General features: G+C 46.9%; 2 protein-coding genes across 5 annotated transcripts in view; one reads left to right on the top strand and one right to left on the bottom strand.

The window, feature by feature from the left end:
- LMAN2L (lectin, mannose binding 2 like) overlaps positions 1-22022 on the top strand; it is a 36708-nt gene extending 14686 nt beyond the window's left edge. For 2 of the 4 annotated variants that reach the window (XM_066267766.1, XM_066267767.1), the window contains 4 exons: positions 12429-12590; positions 12683-12797; positions 19502-19621; positions 19956-22022. In XM_066267766.1, coding sequence (XP_066123863.1) covers positions 12429-12590; positions 12683-12797; positions 19502-19621; positions 19956-20098 — 540 coding nt within the window. In that variant the 3' untranslated portion in view covers positions 20099-22022. Of the gene's footprint in view, positions 1-11015; positions 11049-12428; positions 12591-12682; positions 12798-19501; positions 19622-19955 lie in introns of all 4 variants that reach the window. The other 2 variants (XR_010730353.1, XM_066267764.1) reach the window with 2 other exon arrangements.
- A 465-nt stretch (positions 22023-22487) lies between these two features.
- The window catches only part of FER1L5 (fer-1 like family member 5), a 60269-nt gene continuing 58689 nt past the window's right edge, over positions 22488-24067 (bottom strand). The window contains exons 53-54 of the mRNA XM_066267763.1: positions 23711-23858; positions 22488-23599 (exon numbers count right to left, since the gene is read on the bottom strand). Coding sequence (XP_066123860.1) covers positions 23408-23599; positions 23711-23858 — 340 coding nt within the window. The 3' untranslated portion in view covers positions 22488-23407. The remainder of the gene's footprint in view (positions 23600-23710; positions 23859-24067) is intronic.

Genomic DNA, 24067 nt, shown 5'->3' with positions numbered 1-24067 from the left:
CAGATGCTGAGGATAGCTCGGTTGATTCAAGCATCAGCTCTAGACTGGGGTTGCCAGGTGGATCCTAGTTGGGATGCATGCAGGAGTTGGTCTCTCTCTGTCTTCCCTCCTTTCACTTAAGTAAATTAAAAAAAAATTTTTTTTTGTATTTTTCTGAAGTTGGAAACGGAGAGGCAGTCAGACAGACTCCCGCATGCGCCCGACTGGGATCCACCTGGCATGCCCACCAGGGGGTGATGCTCTACCCATCTGGGGCATTGCTCTGCTGCGACCAGAGCCATTCTAGCACCTGAGACAGAGGCCATGGAGCCATCCTCAGCGCCCGGGCCAACCTCGCTCCAATGGAGCCTTGGCTGCAGGAGGGGAAGAGAGACACAGAGAAGAAGGAGAAGAGGAGGGGTGGAGAAGCAGAGGGGCGCTTCTCCTGTGTGCCCTGGCCGGGAATCAAACCCGGGACTCCTACATGCCAGGCCGACGCTCTACCACTGAGCCAGCCAGCCAGGGCGCCTTTTTTTTTTTTTTTTAACAGAGAGAGAGTCAGAGAGAGGGATAGACAGGGACAGACAGGAACAGAGAGATGAGAAGCATCAATCATTAGTTTTTCATTGCTCATTGCGACACCTTAGTTGTTCATTGATTACTTTCTCATATGTGCCTTGACCATGGGCCTTCAGCAGACCATGTAACCCCTTGCTCGAGTCAGCGACCTTGGGTGCAAGCTGGTGAGCTTTTGCTCAAACCAGATGAGCCCGCGCTCAAGCTGGGGACCTTGGAGTCTCAAACCTGGGTTGTCTGCATCCCAGTCCAACACTATCCACTGTGCCACCGCCCGGTCAGTCTAATTTAAAAAATTTTTTAAATAAAAATAATACTGTGCCATCCAGTTTAAAAATACATTCCCTTGATGAAGACATTGATCCCTCTTGGTCTCATTATTGTTGGCAGAGAGAATCTTTACATTATTAGAAGAACTTCATAACTTCTTTTTTTAATTTTTTTTTAATGTGAGATGAGGGGAGATAGTGAGGCAGACTTTCACATGCGCCCTGACCAAGATCCATTTGGTAACCCTATCTAGGGCCAATGCTGGAGTATCGAGCTATTTTTTAGCACCTGAAGCTGATATGCTAGCTATCCTCAGCACTGGGGCCACACTAGAACCCATTAAGCCACTTGATTGCAGGAGGAGAAGGGGGAGGGAAGGGAAGAGAAGCAGATGGTCACTTCTCCTGTGTGCCTTGACCAGGAATTGAACCCCGATGTCCATATGCTGGGCAGACACTCTATGCACTGAGCCACCAGCCAGGGTCAAAAGAACTTAATAACTTCAATTCTTTTGTTATTCAATGTGGATGTGATTTAGGGTTTTTGTTTTAGTCCCAGATGAGTTAGTGTTTTCCAAGATCTTCCTTTGGAAAGTTGGTGTAGGGAGTATTGGCAGGCTCTGATGTGAGTAGGCAGTGAGGCTGAGCTTCATTGGTGAGAACTAGTTTTTTTTTTAATTAAAAAAAATTTTTTTTTGTGTTTTTCTGAAGCTGGAAACGGGGAGGCATTCAGACAGACTCCCGCATGCGCCCGACCGGGATCCACCTGGCACGCCCACCAGGGGGCGATGCTCTGTTGCAACCAGAGCCATTCCAGCACCTGAGGCAGAGGCCATGGAGCCATCCTCAGCACCCAGGCCAACTTTGCTCCAATGGAGCCTTGGCTGCGGGAGGGGAAGAGAGAGACAGAGAGGAAGAAGAGGGGGAGGGGTGGAGAAGCAGATGGGCGCTTCTCCTGTGTGCCCTGGCCGGGAATCGAACCCGGGACTCCTGCACACCAGAGCGATGCTCTACCACTGAGCCAACCAGTCAAGGCCTGAGAGCTAGTTTTTGAGGGAAGTGGAAATGTATGACTTTCTACTGAAATTGAGTGAAGGTGAAGAGAAGGTAATTTTCTGAGACAGTGAAAGAGAGAGAGGAAGGAGAAAGAAAGCAAGAGCACGTTCTTAGCTCTGGGTTAGTTCTTGACCTTCTTTGGGATTTGACCCTTTTGAGAGTCTGATGAAAGTGGCAGGCCCGCTAAAAGATGCAGGTACACACACAATTTTACCTATAGTTTTAGAAAGTTTGTGAACCACCCAAAGTAGAACTGTAGACAGGATCTTCTCATTAATGAGATGTATTCACATACTATCAGAATGATGGGCAGCAGTGAAATAGAGGCACACGTATTTGGCTGTATCCTGAATTTTGGCAATTTTAATCACAGTAAATGAATTATGAAGTTTGGTGTTTGGGCATAAAGTTTAATGCTTTGTGATTTTAGAGCTCTCCATTGAAGTCCTCCAACTACGTTATTTGGATTTGGATTTGTTCTAGTGCGGTCACAACTAAGATAAGTGGGATTTAGATCATCCCAGTAGTTTAAGAGATCATGGTAGCCTGACCAGGTGGTGGCGCAGTGGATAGAGCGTCGGACTGGGATGCAGAGGACTCAGGTTTGAGACCCTGAGGTCACCAGCTTGAACCCAAGGTCGCTGGCTCCAGCAAGGGGTTACTCAGTCTGCTGAAGGTCGGCGGTCAAGGCACATATGAGAAAGCAATCAATGAACAACTAAGGTGTTGCAACGTGCAATGAAAAACTAATGATTAATGCTTCTCATCTTTCTCCGTTCCTGTCTGTCTGTCCCTGTCTATCCCTCTCTCTGATTCTTTCTCTGTCTCTGTAAAAAATAAATAAATTAAAAAAAAAAGAGAGAGATCATGGTAATGTTCACTAATGTGAAAATCTTCAAGGTAGTCAGCTGACTGGAGGTACCACTACTGTGTCCTCAGTAGTTTGAGAGCTTAGGGAGCAGGGGCCTTCTCATGCTGCCAAATAATGTGGGAACCTCACTGTATGTGGGATGAGTATTGCAGTTATCCTGTCACCTTGGTATCCAGATTTCTATGTAAAGGGTAATTTGGATGCAGATTACTGTAGGACAGTGACTTACAAAGTTTTGTATATGTGAAAGATATGTCTGTGAAAGTGACAATGTGTTCCACTGATGATCCCAGGGAAGGAACAAATGGAAGTGTGCAAGGAGATAACTGTCAAAGAAGCATTTATATGTTCTTATTTTTATATAAAAGCTCGTTATAGAAAAATCAGAGAAGGCTGAAACAAGAGCAAAACATACAAAAAAATCTTATTTAAAAACAACATTGCATCACATGAACATACTAGGGTGTTTTTTTTTTATTAACTTTTACTTAAAATATTTTAGATATAGCCTGACCAGGCAGTGGCGCAGTGGATAGAGCATTGGACTGGGACGTGGAGGACCCAAGTTCAAAGCCCCAAAGTTGCCAGTTTGAGTGCAGGCTCATCCAGTTGAGCACAGGCTCACCAGCTTGAGTGCAGGGTCGCTGGCTTGAGCCTAAGGTTGCTGACTTGAGCACAAGGTCGCTGGTGTGAGCAAAGGGTCACTTGCTATGCTGTAACCCCCCAGTCAAGGCACATATGAGAAAGCAATCAGTGAACAACTAAGGAGCTGCAATGAAGAATTGATGCTTCTCATCTCTCCCTTCCTGTTTGTCCCTCTCTCTGTCTCTGTCACACACAAAAAGAAATTTAGATATATAGAAAAATTGAGAATATAGCAAATACTAGATTCAGGTTAATCTTTGTAAAATTCTAATGTAGTTTCAGACTTAACAGGTAAGTTATAATACAACAAAGAATTTAGAGTGCTCTTTATCCGGATTTCCCAAAATGTTACTGTCTTACTGCATTTACTTTGCCTTTCCTTTTACCTCTGTATGTGTGCCTGTCTGTGTATATTTTTCTGAACTACTTAGGAGTAAATTGCCTTTATGATGCTCCCTTAATTGTAAATACTTCACTTGTTTTTCCTAAACACAAGGAATTCTGTTACATAACCACAGCACAGTGATCAAAACCACAGCACAGGAACTTTACATTGCTATTAGCGCTATTCCCTCATCTCCTGACCTTATTCAGATTTCACCAGTTGTCCAGACATGTCCATTATGGCGAAAGAAAATCCCAAATGCCATGGTACACTTAGTTGTGTCTTACCTTTAATTTGGAACCACTCTGCAGTATTTCTGTTTTTCAGTGTAGAAATTTTGTTTTTGTATCTCACAGTATATACTATGCATTTTTCCTTGTTGGTAAATATTGAGAGCAAGGTCGCCTCAGTGAGTGACTGAGCCAGGATTCTGTTGCCAGACTTCCTGTTTCAGATCCAGGTTTCACTGCTCAACACCCATGCTTTCTTTTTTTTTAAATTTTATTTATTTATTTTTTTGCATTTTTCCAAAGCTGGAAACGGGGAGGCAGTCAGACACCCGCATGTGCCTGACCGAACCCACCCAGCATGCCCACCAGGGGGCGATGCTCTGCCCATCTGGGGCATCTCTCTGTTGCATCGAGAGCCATTCTAGCGCCTGAGGCAGAGGCCACAGAGCCATCCTCAGCGCCCGGGCCATCTTTGCTCCAGTGGAGCCTCGGCTGCAGGAGAGGAAGAGAGAAACAGAGAGGAAGGAGAGGGGGAGGGATGGAGAAGCAGATGAGCGCTTCTCCTGTGTGCCCTGGCCGGGAATCGAACCTGGGACTCCTACCCGTCAGGCCAACGCTCTACCACTGAGCCAACCGGCCAGGGCAAGCACCCATGCTTTCTTAAACAAGTTTTCCTAGGCCCTGGCCGGTTGGCTCAGTGGTAGAGCGTCGGCCTGGTGTGCAGAAGTCCCGAGTTCAATTCCCAGCGAGGGCACACAGGAGAAGCGCCGATCTGCTTCTCCACCCCTCCCCCTCTCCTTCCTTTCTGTCTCTCTCTTCCCCTCCCGCAGCCGAGGCTCCACTGGAGCAAAGATGGCCCGGGCGCTGGGGATGGCTCCTCGGCCTCTGCCTCAGGCGCTAGAGTGGCTCTGGTCGCAACAGAGCGATGCCCCAGAGGGGCAGAGCGTCGCCCCCTGGTGGGCGTGCTGGGTGGATCCTGGTCGGGCGCATGTGGGAGTCTGTCTGACTGTCTCTCCCCATTTCCGGCTTCAGAAAAATACAGAAAAAAAAAACCCCAAAAAAACCCCCAAAACAAGTTTTTCTACTGTGAAATGGGGTTGATGATACTATAACACCATGGGTTATGATAAAGGAATGCATGCATATTGCTGATACAGTGCCTGGCACAGAGTAAGCTCTCAAAAAACGTTAGCTATTCTTCTCACTACTAAGTGACATTCATGAAGGACATTCTGCAGATAGCTTGGCAGTAGCCATTGTGGCTCTTTTCTCTCCTACCCTGCTTTTCTTCATCTCTATCTGGGTGGGTTAAATAGAAGAACTACCCTAAGGAGTGGCTACCAAGTGCTATCATGTTTGTGAGCTCGTGTTGGTTGGTGACAGTTTCACTGGTCTGAGAGTAAGAACAGTAAGGTGACTTTTGATAGATGCTAAATGTTTTATTATATGGCATTACTTAGTTCTTTTTTTGGTGTTAAAATGTTCTTTTAAAAAATGCTTTTTAAAAAACTGACATTGATAAAGATGGTTGCTTGTTTTGTCATTATTTTATTTTATTTTTTTACAGAGACAGAGAGAGGGTCAGAGTGAGGAATAGACAGGGACAGACAGACAGGAGCAGAGAGATGAGAAGCATCAATCACCAGGTTTTCGTTGTGCATTGCAACACCTTAGTTGCTCATTGATTGCTTTCTCATTTGTGCCTTGACCATAGGCCTTCAGCAGACCGAGCAACCCCTTGCTTGAGCCAGCGACCTTGGGTCCAAGCTGGTGAATTTTTCCTCAAACCAGATGAGCCCATGCTCAAGATGGCGACCTCGGGGTCTCGAACCTGGGTCTTCCGCATCCCAGTCTGACGCTCTATCCACTGCACCACTGCCTGGTCAGGCTATTGTATTTTAATATATTTAGTAGGGCAGAAAACCAACAAAGGCAAATCTGTTAACCCTCAAAATATTTTGAGCCAGCGGTCTGGAGTTACTGTTCTAAATGATGTATGTTTGGCTATGTTCTTATATACAAGTTCCTGTGAACAATATTTCTATCTAGAAATTTATTAATTTTTCCGTGGATTGAATGAACATGTATTGACTCCCTCCTGAATACCAGACTGTGCCAAATAATTTAAATGTCTGATTTCATCTTCATAATTAACCCTGTGAGCTGTGTGTTATTTTCCCTGCTTCCAGTGAGAAGATAGAATCCCTAAGATGATAGAGTTCACCCGAGGTTATGCAGATGACAGGCTGTGCTTGCTCTTTTCTGGCTAGTGGTTCATAGCTCCTGTGCTTCAGGCCTGTGGAATTTTAGCATAGGGTTCAAAAATCCACAAGTTCATGGGTCTCCTTTCAATCAAGATATGCTGAAGGTACAAAGTGGCCTTGCAGTACAGAACTGTGAAAGCATTTCTCTACTTTATAGACAACTATTTGCACAATAAGCAGGAGTTCATCATTTTTGGTGACTCTTGAGTTCGCAATGAAACTACTGCCTTGGCCTGAGTCAGTGTGATTCTTCTTCAGCCTTCGGTTCTTGCTACATATGGGCTACCTTCCAAGGAAAGAACATTACTGCTGTGTGATATTAGTACGTACCCAGAAACACTTCATGGACTCCTGACTGGGCATAAAAAAATAATATGCATTTAAGCCTTAGCCAAATAGCTTAGTTGGTTAGAGGTCATCCAGATACACAAAGATTGCTGGTTCGATCCCTGGTCAGGGCACATATAGGAGCAGATCAATATTTCTGTCTCTCTCTTCCTCCTCCTCTCTCTCTAAAATCAATAAATAAATTAAATTAAATTTTAAAAAAAGAAGAAAAGATGCATTTAAATACTACTAATGTGCGGGACAAAGTTGGAGGCCAAGTCATGAGTTGCTGAGGGAGACAGATTTCAGCCCTAAAACTAGTGGGTGGGCTCTGTTAGTGCAGTGTTTCTTTTTCCTTTTCTTTTTAGAATTTTTTTACTTATTGATTTCAGAGACGTAATAGCGAGAGAAAGGAAGGAAGAGCGAGAAGCATCAACTCATAGTAGTTGCTTCTTGTATGAGCCTTGACTGGGCAAGCCCGGGGTTTCAAACCGTTGACTTCAGCATTCCAGGTCAGTTATCCACTGTGCCACCACAGGCCAGGCTAGTGCAGTGTTTCTTACATTTGGAATTTGGCTCACATCATAGCTGTCTGGTGCTTTTTTTTTTTTAATTGATTGATTTTAGAGAGACAGAGGGAAGTACCGCCTAGTTGTGCTTTCATTGGTTGCTTTCCATATGTAGCCTGACTGGGTATTGAACTAGCAAACTTCTCATTTCAGAATGATGCTCTAAATCTAACCAACTGAGCTAACCATGGCCTTTGGTGCTTTTTAAGTAATAAACTTGTTCCCTACTCTGGTCCTCCTGAATGAGACTCTTTGATTAAGGGACATGTGTATGTGCAGCTGAAAAGTAATTACTTTCCCCAAGTAATCCCGAGGACCAGTTACCTCTGACTGGATAATTGGTTGCCTCACCAGCTTTGGGAAGAGTAAGGCCCCTTAAAGTTAAAGAACGTTCTCCTAGGCACTCTTGAATTGGTAAACAAAGCAAGCCTTGGGATCATCAGAGCTCCTTGGGTCATTTAAAATTTTTTTTTTTTAATGGCAGAGACAGAGTCAGAGGGACAGATAGGGACAGACAGACAGGAAGGGATAGAGATGAGAAACATCAATTCTTCGTTGTGGTTCCTTAGTTGTTCATTAATTGATTTCTCATATGTGCCTTGATGGGAGGGCTACAGCAGACCGAGTGACCCCTTGCTCGAGTCAGTGACCTTGGGCTCAAGCTGGTGAACCTTGCTCAAACCGGATGAGCCCACACTCAAGCTGGAAACCTCGAGGTCTTGAAACTGGGTCCTCCACATCCCAGTCCGATGCTCTGTCCACTGTGCCACCACCTGGTCAGGCTCCTTAGGTCATTTTTTATTTTATTTTATTTTTTAATTTTAATTTTTATTTTTTTTGTATTTTTCTGAAGCTGGAAACGGGGAGAGACAGTCAGACAGACTCCCGCATGCGCCCGACCGGGATCCACCCGGCACGCCCACTAGGACGATGCTCTGCCCACCAGGGGGCGATGCTCTGCCCCTCCGGGGCGTCGCTCTGCCACGACCAGAGCCACTCTAGTGCCTGGGGCAGAGGCCAAGGAGCCATCCCCAGCGCCCAGGCCATCTTTGCTCCAATGGAGCCTTGGCTGTGGGAGGGGAAGAGAGAGACAGAGAAGAAGGAGGGGGGGGGAGAGGCAAATGGGTGCTTCTATGTGCCCTGGCCAGGAATCGAACCGGGGTCCCCCGCACGCCAGGCCGACGCTCTACCGCTGAGCCAACTGGCCAGGGCCTCCTTAGGTCATTTTTAATCCCTTCCTTTCCCTAACTGTTCACTGAAATTAGGAGCTTTCTTGTCAAGCCCAATTCTGTAAAGTGTTTGATAACATACTCACAAATCCATTGCTATCAATGGTTTTTAACCCTTCTTATCTCATGGCAATATAAACTCATTATTAAAAATCTGCAGTACACCAAAAATATATTTTTTGCCAATCTGACAAAAAGAAAGTAGGTGTAATTTTGATTCATTCACGCTGGACAGCTGTTGTTCTGTTGGCTGTTGGCATTTTTTTATTTGATGATCTAAGGGAAAAAAGGTCAGTGTCCCTGACTAAATAGTCAGGTACTGCATGTTTTAAAAATTCTTGCCTGGCCTGACCAGTGGTGGCGCAGTGGATCAAGCATCGACCTGGAACTCAGAGGTCGCCAGTTTGAAACCCTACGCTGCCTGGTCAAGGCACATATGGGAGTTGATGCTTCCTGCTCCTCCCCTCCTCCTCTCTCTCTCTCTCTCTCTCCTCTAAAATGAATAAATAAAAATAATTAAAAAAAAATTATTGCCTGGCCTGACCATGTGGTGGCGCACAAATAAGAGTGTTGGACTAGGACCCGAAGGACTCCGGTTTCAGAACCCTGAGGTCCTCGGCTTGGGTGCGGGCTCATCCAGCTAGAGCTGAAGTTCACCAGCTTGAGTGAGGGGTTGCTGCTGGCTTAAGTGTGGGATTATAGACAGGACCTCATGGTCGCTGACATAAAGCCCAAGATCGCTTGCTTGAACAAGGGTCAGTCACTCTGCCGTAGCACCCCCCCCCCCATCAAGGCACATATGAGAAAGTGATCACTGAACAACAAAGGAGCTGCAACAAAGAATTGATGCTTCTCATCTCTCTCCCTGTCTGTCCCTCTCTCTGTCTCTGTAAAAAATTTAAAAAAATTTCTTGCCTGACCTGTGGTGGTATAGTGGATAAAGTGTCAATCTGGAACGCTGAGGTTGCCACTTAAAACCCCAGGCTTGTCCAGTCAAGGCACATATAAGAAGCAACTATAAGTTGATGCTTCCCGCTCCTCTTCCCCTCCTTTCTCTCTCTTTCTAAAATCAATAAATAAAATCTTTTTTTTTTTTTTTTAATTATTTTTATTTATTTATTCATTTTAGAGAAGAGAGACAGAGAGAAAGAGAGACAGAGAGAGAGAGAAGGGGGAGGAGCAGGAAGCATCAACTCCCATACGTGCCTTGACCAGCCAAGCCCAGGGTTTTGAACCGTTGACCTCAGCATTCCAGGTCAACGCTTTATCCACTGCGCCACCACAGGTCAGGCCAATAAATAAAATCTTAAAAAAAATTTGTGGCACATTGGTTAAAAATCTCTATTCTAGATGATAGTTGTGGAAGAGTAGTTTTTGGCAGTTTGATTATTCACTAAGTCCTGTATGCCTATGCATATTCCATTAGCAGCCTAAGAAGAAAGCACCCAGGTGCTACTCTGAGGCCACCCTGAGCTTCTTACTGTGGCCTCTAGGCCGCATGGGATCTGGCTCCTGCCTCGCTCATGACAGCTTCTCCTCACTAGCTGAGTTTCAGACACCTGTGTTTTCTAGTCCACAAATATGCCAAACTCTTGCTGCTTTTAACTACCTGTGTCTTGCTGCTTTTAACTATGTTGTCTTCTTATCAGTCTCTAGTGTAACACCTCTTCTGTTTTCATCAGCATTTATCACTGTCTGAAATTTTGTTTACTTATCATCTGTCTCTCCCATTCTATAGTCAGCTCCATGAGAGCACGTACCTGTCTTATGTTGTGGCCTATTGAACTCAAAGCATCTGGAACATTGAGTGCCTGGATGGGAATAGGTGCTTGGGAAGCATGAGAGGAAGGAATGCTTTGGGCTCTGTGCCCTCACACACCTGTTCTGCAGGGCCGGGCCGACCTGAGCCTATGTAGGTATCTCGTTGCTAGAACTGTAATAGCTTTCTGAAGCAAAACTAAAGACCCTTGGAGCCATCTGTCATGTTTTAGTGCTTTCACGGAGCTTTTTCTTGCCCGGGTGTTGTCGGTTAGACAAAGTGACAACAGCTATTTGGAAATATATGTTGATAGGCTCAACTAGAGGGTAAATGATCCCTTTGGATTGATGTTAATTTCAGTCTCTTAAGTGCTGAGTTGGCTTTTTATTCTCTGAGGTTCTGGGCAGTAAAGCACATCTCGAATTTAGAAAAACTTAGCCCTGTTTGTCATTCCTGTCTATCCCTTTGCTATACAAATACTGCAGTCTGGGTACAAACATGTAACCTGACATCCTGACTCTCAGAGATGTAAGTGGGGCCTGCTTGGATGGTATAATGCTGTGTGTTATGTTATAAAGCTTCTGAAAGCTTCAGGACCTCTTTGGGGATCTGGTGATAGTAATACATCCTTTCCTCCGAAAATGTACAAGCAGCTGTGCATGTAGTTTTGCTTATAATTTTGAGGGGCATAAGGACTTGAATGTCATCCATGGGACCCTAAATTTTGGTTGGGCATTGAGATTGGATTATTCATCCACTACAACTAGACCTTAGCTCTTCCATGGTTGTTTCTTTCTGACTTGCTCTCTTGTCTTCTATGCCCTCTCTTGTTTTTAAACCTATTGGACCCTCTCAGGCCCAGAAGAGACGGTATTCTCCAGGAGTCCAGGTACTCAATTCTTGACCACCATGGCCATACTTTACTCCCTGTGCGTTCACTCATCATTTGCTACTGTGTAGAATCCATGTGGCTATTGTTTTAAGAGTCACCAGTCTCTGATTTTGAGTGCCTCTTCACCTTGCATGTTGACTATTGGGGATGATGTAAACCTCACCATGTGGCATGTGGCATATATCCTTTCCTTTCATCTGCACTGCCCAGCACTGGACTTGCTCTGGAATGGTTAGCTCATCATTTCTAAGGAAGAATTTTCTGAAGTTGGAAACGGGGAGGCAGTCAGACAGACTCCTGCATGCACCCGACTGGGATCCACCTGGCGTGCCCACCAGGGGGTGATGCTCTGCCCATCTGGGGCGTCGCTCTGCTGCAACCAGAGCCATTCTAGTGCCTGAGGCAGAGGCCACAGAGCCATCCTCAGAGCCCAGGCCAACTTTGCTCCAATGGAGCCTTAGCTGCGGGAGGGGAAGAGAGAGACAGAGAGGAAGGAGAGGGGGTGGGGTGGAGAAGGAGATGGGCGCTTCTCCTGTGTGCCCTGGCCGGGAATCGAACCCAGGACTCCTGCATGCCAGGCTGATGCTCTACCACTGAGCTAACTGGCCAGCGCCTCTAAGGAAGAATTTGCTCCTACAACTTTATTGGAGAGAGAGGGCCTTTGAAGTGGGTGGGAAAATGGGTGGGATCTGGGGAAGCTTGCAGTGGGAGAAGCTTTCCCTGTATTTATTGGGAGAAGTTGCATGTAGCTGATGCTTCAGTGGGCTGGAAGAGTTTTGAGCTGGAGTACACCATCCTAGTTCTGGCAGTGCTTTTTCTGAGTCCAAGTTCATTTAACAACTTGTGCTTATAGATTATAGAATTTGAAAGGCTATCTTGAATGGAAAGAATTTCCTGATCAAACAGGCATTTTCAGAATACCTGTTTGCAAAACACTCACTGTGGGTGGGATCGGCTATGGTAGAGATATGCAAAGAAACATAATAAATTATTTTTTCTTAAAGACATTTACATGGCAATTGGGTAGGTAGGTATATATTCATAAAAAGAAAGCCACTAGCCTGGGACAGAATTTCAGTGCAAAATGGTGATCACTGGGAGGATTAGAGTCCAAATCCAGACCCTAGAGGGGCCATTTCAAACACACTCTGATCTGTAATGAGGGAATTCCAGACAGCAAATGTAGAGTTCAGTTGCTTCCTGGGTGTTATTCTTTGAGTGTGGGTTCTAGCGGGTTGTTAATGAAGAGGGGCAGAGCTATTGTCTGGTGCTGTTAAGCTGCTCAGCTCCTATGTGCACAATTCCTGTTGCTGTTTACCACATGTCCCTGAGAGTACTTCCTGACTGTCCTCTGCTCTTCCTTTTCTTCTTTCCTAGCGGGTGTTCCCCTACATCTCAGTCATGGTGAACAATGGCTCCCTCAGCTATGATCATGAGCGGGATGGACGGCCGACAGAGCTGGGGGGCTGCACAGCCATTATCCGCAATCTCCATTATGACACCTTCCTTGTGATTCGCTATGTCAAAAGGCATTTGACGGTGAGTCCTTGTTCTGGACCAATTGGCAGTATGGGCTGTCTGGTTCCTGCCTCTGTGGACTGGCCCTAATTTCTCTCTTCTTTTTATTCTAGATAATGATAGACATCGATGGCAAGCATGAGTGGAGGGACTGCATTGAGGTACCAGGCGTCCGTTTGCCCCGGGGCTACTACTTTGGCACCTCCTCCATCACTGGGGATCTCTCAGGTACTACACATGCACTTGTTATTTGCTGTAACTGGGGTCACGTCTCGGTAGCCAGGCCTTGGCAAGGCTTCTCAGAGGGGAGAGTTGGACAAGCAAAAGTCCAGGAAGCAGGTTCCCTGGGAGTGTTTATCTTCCTGCATTCACATACCCAGATTCCAAAAAACCCCAGGCTTAGCTGTCCTTGGCTAGCTGTCCCAGGAGACAGTCAGAGCCAAGGAAAAGCAGTGTCTACCTCTTCAGGGAGCCAGCCCTCTAGCCTGTTTTTTTTTTTTTAACATTTTATTTATTCATTTTTTTTAGAGAGAGGAGACACAGAGAGAGAAAGAGACAGAGAGAGGAAAGAAATAGAACAGAGGGAGGAGCAGGAAGCATCAACTCCCATATGTGCCTTGACCGGGCAATCCTGGGGTTTCGAACCGGTGACCTCAGTGTTCCAGGTCGACGCTTTTACCCACTGCGCCACCACAGGTCAGGCTAGCCTGTGTTTTGAGTTCTACGCTTTTCTGTCTCTCGTTCTGCTTTTCTAGTCAGCCTCCTTTCTTCCCCTTTCTGATGTGCTTAGTTCCCTTTCTCTTAACAAGACTTCTCCATAACTCTGCTATTCCTCTTCTGACTGACTCCAGACTTTTGAATGTCATGTATAAAGATTCTCCTGTTTCCAGCTATGCCTCTCTGAGCATGCTGCCCTGGACCTGCGTGTCTACCATGCTGTTAGCACTCTTCTAGTGAAAGTGACTTCTGTGTCCTTGCCGTGCGTAGCACTGTGTCCTCAAACCTTGCTCTGTGTCCTCTCTTCAGCTCTTTTAACCATTTGCCCTGAAGGTATTGTCTGCCATGACAGATGTGGCATGAACAGTACCTGTCGCTTTTACTTTCCTATCTCCACAAGACTTTCTTCATTTCTCCATGTGTGGCTTCTCTTTACCTGCTTGTTCTCCCTCCTTGGTTTCAAGCCCCAAACATAACGTCATTTGAAAAGAGGTAAAGAACTGAATTCTTGGGGTTTTTTGATGTAATTTATTATGAATAAAGCTAATAGGGCCTGACCCGGCGGTGGCACAGTGGATAGAGCATTGGACTGGGATGTGGAGGACCCAGGTTCGAGACCCCGAGGTTGCCAGCTTGAGTGCAGGCTCATCTGGTTTGAGCAAAGCTCACCAACTTGGACCCAAGGTCGCTGGCTTGAGCAAGTGGTCACTCGGTCTGCTGAAGGCCCACGGTCAAGGCACGGATGAGAAATCAATCAATGAACAACTAAGGTGTCGCAATGAAAAACTGATGATTGATGCTTCTCATCTCTCTCCATTCCTGTCTGTCTGTCCCTATCTGTTCTTCTCTCTGACTCTCTCTCTGTCTCTGTTAAAAAAAAAAAAAGCTGATAGGAAATAGAATTTTCTTCTGGCAAAAGGAGAAGCAAACACTCACCTGAAATGGCAGCAGCTGTCTGGGTCCAGCCATTGTTGCCAAGAGAAAATTTGGTTCAATGAGGCTGTGCCTTCAGTTTTTCAAGAGGAACTGTAATCTGAATTTTTAAAATGAAATCTGATTTTTTAAATCCTGGCATATGTTTTAGAATCAACTTTATTGAGGTATACTTTCCATACAACAGAAGTACATAGTTTGAAGAGTTTTGAAAAATATTTGCACCTATGTCATCACCTCCACAGTCAAGGTATAGAATGTTTCCATCGCTGCTGGAAGTTCCCTTCTGCTCTTTTGCAGCATTGATCCCTCAGCCTGCTCTGGTTTAAACTAGGTTCTGAATACTGAGCAGACACACTAAAGCTGTGGGACAAAACTCATCTTGACAGGGCTTTAGATCTTTGCTATGTAATCTTGTTTTATGATAAGTTGAAAGAGGTGTTCTTGTCTTATTTTCCTTTACAGATTTCTTTTTTTTTTTTTTTTTTTTTTTAATTATTTATTTATTTATTTACAGGGACAGAGAGAGAGTCAGAGAGAGGGACAGATAGGGACAGGCAGACAGGAACGGAGAGAGATGAGAAGCATCAATCATCAGTTTTTCGTTGTGACATTTTAGTTGTTCATTGATTGCTTTCTCACATGTGCCTTGACCGCGGGCCTTCAGCAGACTGAGGAACCCCTTGCTGGAGCCAGCAACCTTGGGTCCAAGCTGGCGAGCTTTGCTCAAGCCAGATGAGCCCGCGCTCAAGCTGGAGCGACCTTAGGGTCTCGAACCTGGGTCCTTCCTCATCCCAGTCCGGCGCTCCATCCACTGCGCCACCGCCTGGTCAGGCTTTTCCTTTACAGATTTCTAGGACCTGTCAGTTAACCTCTCAGTGTACTTTTCTTTTTCTTTCTTTCTTTTTTTTAAGTGAGAGGAGGGAGATAGTGAGACAGACTTCTGCATGTATCCCAAGTGGGATCCACCCGGCCACCTTTGTCTGGGGCCAGTGCTCAAATCAACCGAGCTATTTTTAGTGCCTGAGACTGAAGCTCTCCGATCAACTCAGCTATCCTCAGTGCCTGAGGCTGACACTGGAACCAACCGAGCTATCCTCAGTGCCCAGGGCCAATGCTCAAACCAGTTCAAGGGGAAGAGGAAGAGAAGAGGAATGAGGAGAAAAGCAGATGATCTCTTCTCTTATGTCCCCTGACTGGGAATCAAACCCTGGACATCCATACACCAGGCTGACACTCAATCCACTGAGCAAACCTGCCAGGGTCTGTCTGTATTTCTCTCTTTCTATTTCCCTCCCTACCTCCCTTCCTCCCTTCCTTCCTTCCTTCCTTCCTTCCTTCCTTCCTTCCTTCCTTCCTTCCTTCCTTCCTTCCTTCCTTCTTCCCTCCCTCCCTCCTTCCCTCCCTCCCTCTCTCCCTCCCTCCCTTCCTTTTCTTTCTTTTAAGTTTTTTTTTTTTTTTAAGTTTTTTAAGCTGGAAACGGGGAGAGACAGTCAGACAGACTCCCGCATGCGCCCGACCGGGATCCACCCGGCACGCCCACCAGGGGCGAAGCTCTGCCCATCAGGGGGCGATGCTCTGCCCCTCTGGGGCGTCGCTCTGCCGCGACCAGAGCCACTCTAGCGCCTGGGGCAGAGGCCAAGGAGCCATCCCCAGCGCCCGGGCCATCTTTGCTCCAATGGAGCCTTGGCTGCGGGAGGGGAAGAGAGAGACAGAGAGGAAGGAGGGGGGGGTGGAGAGGCAAATGGGCGCCTCTTCTATGTGCCCTGGCCGGGAATCGAACCCGGGTCCCCCACACGCCAGGCCGATGCTCTACCGCTGAGCCAATCGGCCAGGGCCCCTTTTCTTTCTTTTAGAGAGAGAAAGGGAGAGGTGAAGGGAGAGATAGAGAAAGAGAAGCATCAAATTGTTGTTTCACTTAGTTGTGCACCCATTGATTGCTTCTCATAAGTGCCCCAACTGAGGCTTAAACTATTGATATCAGGGGTCGAGTTGGTCCCTCAGGATTGAACCAGCAAACCCCAGATTAAACTGGCAACCTCAGAATTGGAGACCCTGGGGTAGAGCCAGTGACCCCAGGATGGAGCTGGCAACCCTGGGAGACCCTGGGATTGAACCAGTTATCTCAGCACTGCAGGACGATGCTATATTCACTGCACCACTGACCAGGCTCAGTGTACTTTACAATGGGAAGTTGTTCCCAACTGTTGGAAATGACGAAAGAGAATCCAGTCATTTTTTGTCTGTCCTAAGGAGTCCTTTGCTCTAGGTTTTTGGTGGTAATGTCTAAGTAAGTCTGTGTTCTCTGCCCATAGGATGCCCTAAATAGAAATTGTGTCTTTCTCTTAAGGTCCTTTGTACTGTTATGCAGTGGATTGTTGAAAGTGGCTGAGAAGGTTGGGACATATTCCAGAATCCCAGCCTTTGTTGCCCCGCATTATCAGGAGCATTGCTCTGGCTTTTATTTATTTATTTATTTATTTTTAGAGAGAGACAGGCAGAGATAGAGACAGGAACATCGAGCTGCTCCTGTATGTGCCCTCACTGGGGAATCCAACCAGCAACCTCCATGCTCTGGAGGACACTCCAATCAATGGAGCTCTCTGACCAGGGCTTAACTTTTTGTGTGTGTAATGGAGACAGAGAGACAGGGAAAGGGACAGACAGATAGGAAGAGAGAGATGAAAAGCATCAATTCTTCATTGCAGCTCCTTAGTTTGTTCATTGATTGCTTTCTCATATGTGCCTTGACTGGGGGGAGGGTGCTACAATGGACCGAGTGACCCCTTGCTCAAGCCAGCAACCTTGGGCTCAAGCCAGCAACCTTGGGTTTCAAGCCAGCAACCTTTGAGCTCAAGCCAGCGACCATAGGGTCATGTCTCTGATCCCACACACAAGCCAATGACCCCACACTCAAGCTGGTGAGCCTGCACTCAAGCCGGATGAGTCAACACTCAAACCAGTGACCTTAGGATTTCGAACCTGGGTCCTCTGCATCCCAGTCCAACGCTCTATCCACTGTGCCACCACCTGGTCCAGCATAACTTTTTTATTGATTTTTAGAAAGACAGAGAGAGGAAAGGAGAGAGGAGGTGGAGGAGGGGAAGCATTTATTTGTTGTTCCACTCAGTCGTGTATTCATTGGTTGCTTCCCATGTGTGCCCTGACCGGGGCTTGAACGCACAACCTTGTTGTTTTGGGACAACACTCTTAACCGACTGAGCTAACTGGTCAGGGCCCTGGCATTTTTTTTTTAATTTATTTTATGGAGAGAGAAAGAGGAGGAAAGAGAAACATCAATTTGTTCTTCCACTTATTTATTTATTCATTGGTTGATTCTTGTTTGTGCCCTGACCAGGAATCTAACCCACAACCTTAATGTATTGGGAGGATGCTCTAACTGATTGAGGTAACTAGCCAGGCTGCCCTAGCTTTTTATTCGGTCCATGGTTCAAACTCAGTCCTGTCATTGAAAATATCTAATTGAAGACAAATTCAGTTTTTCCCTTCTAGGGGTCTACTAAAGATTCTAAGATTCCAAGCAGGTGTAGATGCCATCCTAGTAATAGAAATGGCAAGAAATTCAGTCCCTGGTAACCAGCCAAGTAGCCATGAGCTCATTGGCATTCAGATTTGTAGTCTCAATACTATTCTCCACTGAGAGGAACAAGAACTTGGAGAAATGGCAGATATGAGGCAAGAAGTGTACAAGTGAGAACTTCCCAGAAAAGCACAGAAGCTATCAAAAACTTCTGGGCTTATGTAAGAAGACTCAGGAACCAATTAAATAGGCTCCTACTGGGCCAAAATGGGTGGAGTTAAACATCAGTAAAATGTACAATCTTGGTGCTTGCTTCAGCAGCACATATACTAAGATGTACAACCTCAGTTGTTGTATTGAAACACATCAAATGTGTTTGGGTCAATACATTTATAATGATGCTTTAAGAAGAGAGAGAAGGATTGAGTGCCTAATTCCTTGACCCTTTCTATGGTAATTGTAAGGTACAGAGCCACAGTTATAACGAGCCACAAAGCATTAGGCCCAGTCAAGAAGGTAAATATGTTGTTCTATGCTGGCAGCTGTACCTAGCTTTAAGTCATCAAACCACCACTGCTATGAGGCCCTTTCCTGTTTTGCATGTTTGTGTCTTTCCCATCAAAGGAAGCTGCTGCTTCTGGGTCTCCACTCACTATGCTAGAAGGTTTTTTTAATATTTTTTATTTTTTTATTTTTTTTTGTATTTTTCTGAAGTTGGAAATGGGGAGGCAGTCAGACAGACTCCTGCCCGACTGGGACCCACCCAGCATGCCCACCAGGGGGCGATGCTCTGCCCATCTGGGGCGTCGCTCTGTTGCAACCAGAGCCATTCTAACGCCTGAGGCAGAGGCCATAGAGCCATCCTCAGCGCTCGGGCCAACTTTGCTCCAATGGAGCCTTGGCTGCGGGAGGGAAAGAGAGAGACAGAGAGGAAGGAGAGGGGGAGGGGTGGAGAAGGAAATGGGTGCTTCTCCTGTGTGCCCTGGCCGGGAATCGAACCCGGGACTCCTGCACGCCAGGCCGATGCTCTACCACTGAGCCAACTGGCCAGGGCTGCTAGAAGTTTTTATGTATCATAGGGGACTTCATTCTTGTATTACCTCCAAATTTTAAAATTATGTAGGTAATGCATGATCGTTGGTAAAAACTTTCAATACAAAATAATGCAGAATATTCCTGTTCCTTATCCTTATTTTTACTTTTTTTTATTTTCAATGAGAGGCAGGGAGGCAGAGAGACAGACTCCCACATGCGCCCTGACCAGGATCTACCCAGCAGGCCCACTACTGGGCGATGCTCTGCCCATCTGGAGCTGCTGCTCTGTTGCTTGACAACTGAGCTATTTTAGCACCTGAGGCAAGGTCATGGAGCCATTCTCAGCGCCTGCAGCCAACTTGCTCTGAGGCAAGGTGCCATCCTCAGTGCCCACAGCCTACTTGCTCAAACCATTTGAACCATGGCTGTAGGAGGAGAAAAGAGAGAGAGAAAAGGAGGGGGGTGGGGTGGAGAGGCCAGAAGATGGTCACTTACCCTGTGTGCCCTAACTGCTAATCAAACCTGGGACTTCCACATGCTGGGCTGACGCCCTACTGTTCCTTTATTTGTAGATCAGAAAACAGAGGTTGAAATTATTTTTTTCGAAGTCACTACTTGTTAGTTATGACTCAGAAGCTTGAATCAAGGTACTCCAAGTTACGTCTTTTTGAAGGGGCTTGAGCAATCCTTGTTCTTTTCCCTTTAGACAACCATGACATCATTTCCCTGAAGCTGTTTGAGCTCACAGTGGAGAGAACCCCAGAAGAGGAGAAGCTGCACCGAGACGTGTTTGTACCTTCGGTGGACAACATGAAGCTACCTGACAGTGAGCACAGGGCCTTAGGAACGGCCATGGTGGGAGAAGGGCCCCAGAGCTGGGGGAGGGCTGAGGAACCTGCGCTCATAGCTCACAGAGCCTTTGCTGTCTCCTTCTGTTGGGGAATACAGAGCACCTGCACCTGCTTGTCACTTGTCTCCAGGTTACAGATGAGCAGGATGAGACTGCTTTGTGTTCAGATTAAGGCAGCTGGAGAGGGAGAGCTTGAGCTCTGGTTCTTAAAAATGGGCACCAGAACCTGGGGGCTTAAGAGCTTGCTGGGCGGTCTTTCCCAATGTGTTAGGCTCCGTGGTATTGACTTGCTTTTCTCTCACTTCCTTAGTGACAGCCCCGCTGGCACCCCTGAGTGGCCTAGCCCTCTTCCTCATCGTTTTCTTCTCTCTGGTGTTTTCTGTATTTGCCATTGTCATTGGGATCATACTCTACAACAAGTGGCAAGAACAGAGCCGAAAACGTTTCTACTGAGCCCCCCTGCTGCCACCATCTTGCGGCCGTTACTATGGTGTGGGAGGAGCAGACGCTGGCCAGAGTGCACAGCCCAGCAGTCTCTGGTGTCCAGCAGCTGCTCAGCAGTACTGTTCTGTCACTGGAGCTTTGCATGCAGGGACACTGTATTCCCGTGGTCACCATGGGGACCTCTGACTGTGGTTCAGGAAGCCCACACACCCAGGGCAATGCTGCTGTCACGTGCCTTTCCCTGTAATCTGTCCGCTGGGAGCTGAGGGGATGGAGACAGTGTCTGCTATTATGATGCCAGGATCACAGAAAAGAGCTGCATGGCCCAGGCTCCCTTGTGTTGGACTCAGGACCCTCATGCTTCTCATTTCAGTCTACAAGGAATGGAAAACTGATCATTCTTCATACCTTCCTGCCACCTGTTCATTGGGGTTTTTTTTGTCTATGTCTCTGTGCACCTGAGCTCCTTGGAAATCTGGATGGAAATTTCTTCCCTCCATCTCCTCTTCCCCTCCCTCTTTTTTTTTTTTTTTTTTTTCATTTTTCTGAAGCTGGAAACAGGGAGAGACAGTCAGACAGACTCCCGCATGCGCCCGACCGGGATCCACCCGGCACGCCCACCAGGGGCGAAGCTCTGCCCACCAGGGGGCGATGCTCTGCCCATCCTGGGCGTCGCCATGTTGCAACCAGAGCCACTCTAGCGCCTGAGGCAGAGGCCACAGAGCCATCCCCAGCGCCCGGGCCATCTTTGCTCCAATGGAGCCTTGGCTGCGGGAGGGGAAGAGAGAGACAGAGAGGAAAGCGCGGCGGAAGGGTGGAGAAGCAAATTGGCGCTTCTCCTGTGTGCCCTGGCCGGGAATCGAACCCGGGTCCTCCACACGCTAGGCCGACACTCTACCGCTGAGCCAACCGGCCAGGGCCCCCTCCCTTTTTTTATTGTCTTTTCTAAATGCAGCCTGAGCTTGAGAAGACAGTCGATGCCTCTCTGTGGGGGCCTGGGGCTGTAGAACAAACATGTTTCACTGAACCTCATTAGGTGTCCACAGGGAAAGAGCTTTCTGCTGTGGCTCGCTGATCTAGCCTTTGCTTGCCAGTGTGGATTCTGGTTCTTTTGGTGTGTTTGAGACCTTCCCAATTAGAAACCATTAAGCCCTCAGTCATGTTTGGTTAGATGTTCATGTACAAGTCAAGAGCTCAGAAGATCTCATGGATGCAATGGAATTAACTGTGACATTGACCTGCTCCAGGTTTTTTTAAATGTTTTTTTTTTTTAATTTATTCATTTTAGAAGGAGAGAGAGACAGAGAGAGAGAAGGGGGGAGGAGCAGGAAGCATCAACTCCCATATGTGCCTTGACCAGGCAAGCCCAGGGTTTTGAACCGGCGACCTCAGCATTTCCAGGTCGACGCTTTATCCACTGCTCCACCACAGGTCAGGCCATGACCTGCTCTAGGTTTTGACACCAAAGAGCAGCATTTGCCATGTTATCTGACCACATGGAGATGTTACTGGACCATCTGGAACCTGCTTAGCTGCATGTTTTTTGTCTGTCGTGATCTTTGGAATCCACTTTGAGTGTTCAAAATGTAAGGAAGCTTTCTTCTTATAGCCTCGGCCTGGATACTCCCTAAGAGGAAATCTGACTTTTCTTAATGGATAAGAAACAGTTCTCATGTTGCAAATCTGGCTTCACTAGGCCTTCATCATCTGTGCCTAGAAGAATTCATTGTCATAGAGCTACAGTGCCTGAGTGTCATCCTCCAGAGATCAACCCTTATTCCACTGCCTTATTTGACAAGGGATCACACACCACTCTGCTTACCTGCGTCTCCTGTGATGAAATCAGCGAATAGCGGGCCCAGAACCCTGAGCACTCCTAGCTGTATGCATTATATAGCCTAAGGGGAACTCCTAAAATGACTGATGGAAACCACACACAAGCTTCTGACTTACTGTTCTTACTTCTAGGGGTGGGTGTAAGGGAGAGTCCAGGCCTTCTTCCTGAGCCCATCCATCCTTACTCTGCCTTCTCTCTCTCTCTCTTTTTTTGTTTATTTTATTGATTTTAACAAGAGGAAGGGAGAGAGAGAGAGAGACAGGAACATTGATCAGTACCTGTATGTGCCCTGACGAGATCAAACTGGCAACCTCTGCGCTTCGGGAGAACGCTCTAACCAAGTGAGCTGTTCGGCCAGGGCTGCTCTGCCTTCTCTGTTGGGGAATCTTCAGTTTAACCTCGAAAGAAAGGAGGGTCACTTTGGCTGGGTATGCGTTCTGTCCTGTTGTGCTTTCTTATATCCTTCCCAGGTGCTTAATTAAGCATCATGGGCACAAATACTTTCCTGCAGATGGGATTAAGGTGGGATCCTCCGAACACCTTCCCCATAAGAGCAGAACAGCTCAGCTCCAGAGTGCTAGGGGACAAACAGATCTAGAATCTGGCCTTATGACCAGGTAGAACTGAAAAGCAAATGGTTCTTTTGTCTTCTTTGAGTTCAAGGGAAGATTGGATAGACACCTGTGGTGGGAGGACCTGGATGGCTTTTGGGATGGCCTAGGCAGTTGTGCAGTAGGGAGGGGGTCTCCTTGTAGGGAAGCATGTTAATGAGAGACTTGTGTGTTTTGTGTGATTTTGATGCCTGAGCACCTTGAGGATATTTAGGGCAGGGAAGACATGGAGTGCAGCCCCCACCCGCCTGGGGCTGCCCTAGAGGTGTGTGGTGCGAGGAAGCAGTCTGACCAATCACTGGGTGTCCTGTCTGCGCTCTTGTATTATGTTCTAGAAACAAGTGTTTCCCACCGTAAGGGGCTGAGTATTGTCCAGGGGGCGCTGTAATCCCAGGTGTGTCCTAGGGCAGGGCGAGGCTCCAGCTGCTTACCCCATGGAGCTGTTTCTCTTACAGGTCCCCTTTCCCGCTGTTTCCTCTGACAGCTGAGCTTCTTAGTGTGGAAGAGACTCTCAGACTAGAGGTAGTGTGGAAAGGTGACACTGTTTCCTGACCTTAATCTTGTCCAAAAGGCTGGCATTGTCAGCCTTTCATATTGTGTCACTGTCATCTTACCCCCCCCCCCCCCATATTACAAGGCGGCTCTTTGTTACACAGCTTGTTTATTTCAGTGGGAAATTACAGCTTTGCCTTTTTTGCTGGAAGTGGTTTCTGAACAGAATGCCCAGAATATCCCTAGCCCCTTGCTGACCTAAAAGATAGAAATGAGGACTTGGCAGGAAACTCCAGGGTGAGCTGACAGTGGGCGAAAAAAAGCCAGGCAAACATTGGCAAATTAGCCTCATGAGGATGGAAGTTCTGGAAAAATATCTCACAGGTGATTCATGGGTCTCTGTAGAAGTTTCAGCTCATCGCCTGTGGTAGGCTCTAGGTTAGGATGCTGAGTGGTGAGCGTGGAAGAGCTGGCATTGCTGGTGTTCAGTAAATCAATGATATTGGTGAATATTTTAATGGGCGCATTCAGCCGAAGTTCAGGTTTGATCCAGCTCATGGCCAAATAGCTCTAGAGAGAACAGGCAAAAAAAAAGCCAGAAGTAACAACCAGAAGGCACTCTCCAAAGGCAGCCCAAGAGCAGCCAGTGCTTCAGTTTCTGACCCCATGGCCCTCACTCACCGGAGCTGAATACATGAAGCTGAACAGCATAAGCCCAACAATCATCATGATTAAGCCAACTATGATTTTGAAGCGGTAGCGTTTCCAGAAAACATAGCAGATGCTTTTTATAGGTGACCGGAACCATGAAAGCAAGGTGTTGGTACGTCTGTCCACAAGCAGAGTTGATGTCAGAATGGAGGGTCACGTTTTCCAGAACAAAGACCTTTTTTCTTTTTATTTTTAAGACTTTATTCATTTTAGAGAGGAGAAAGAGAAGGGGGGAGGAGCAGGAAGCATCAACTCCCATATGTGCCTTGACCAGACAAGCCCAGGGTTTTGAACCAGCGACCTGTTTTAGGTCGAAGCTTTATCCAC

Source organism: Saccopteryx bilineata, chromosome 3 (genome assembly GCF_036850765.1).
Source record: "Saccopteryx bilineata isolate mSacBil1 chromosome 3, mSacBil1_pri_phased_curated, whole genome shotgun sequence".
NCBI lineage: Eukaryota > Metazoa > Chordata > Mammalia > Chiroptera > Emballonuridae > Saccopteryx > Saccopteryx bilineata.
The sequence above is the reverse complement of the archived record's forward strand: the minus strand, read 5'-3'. Positions and strand labels throughout refer to the sequence as shown.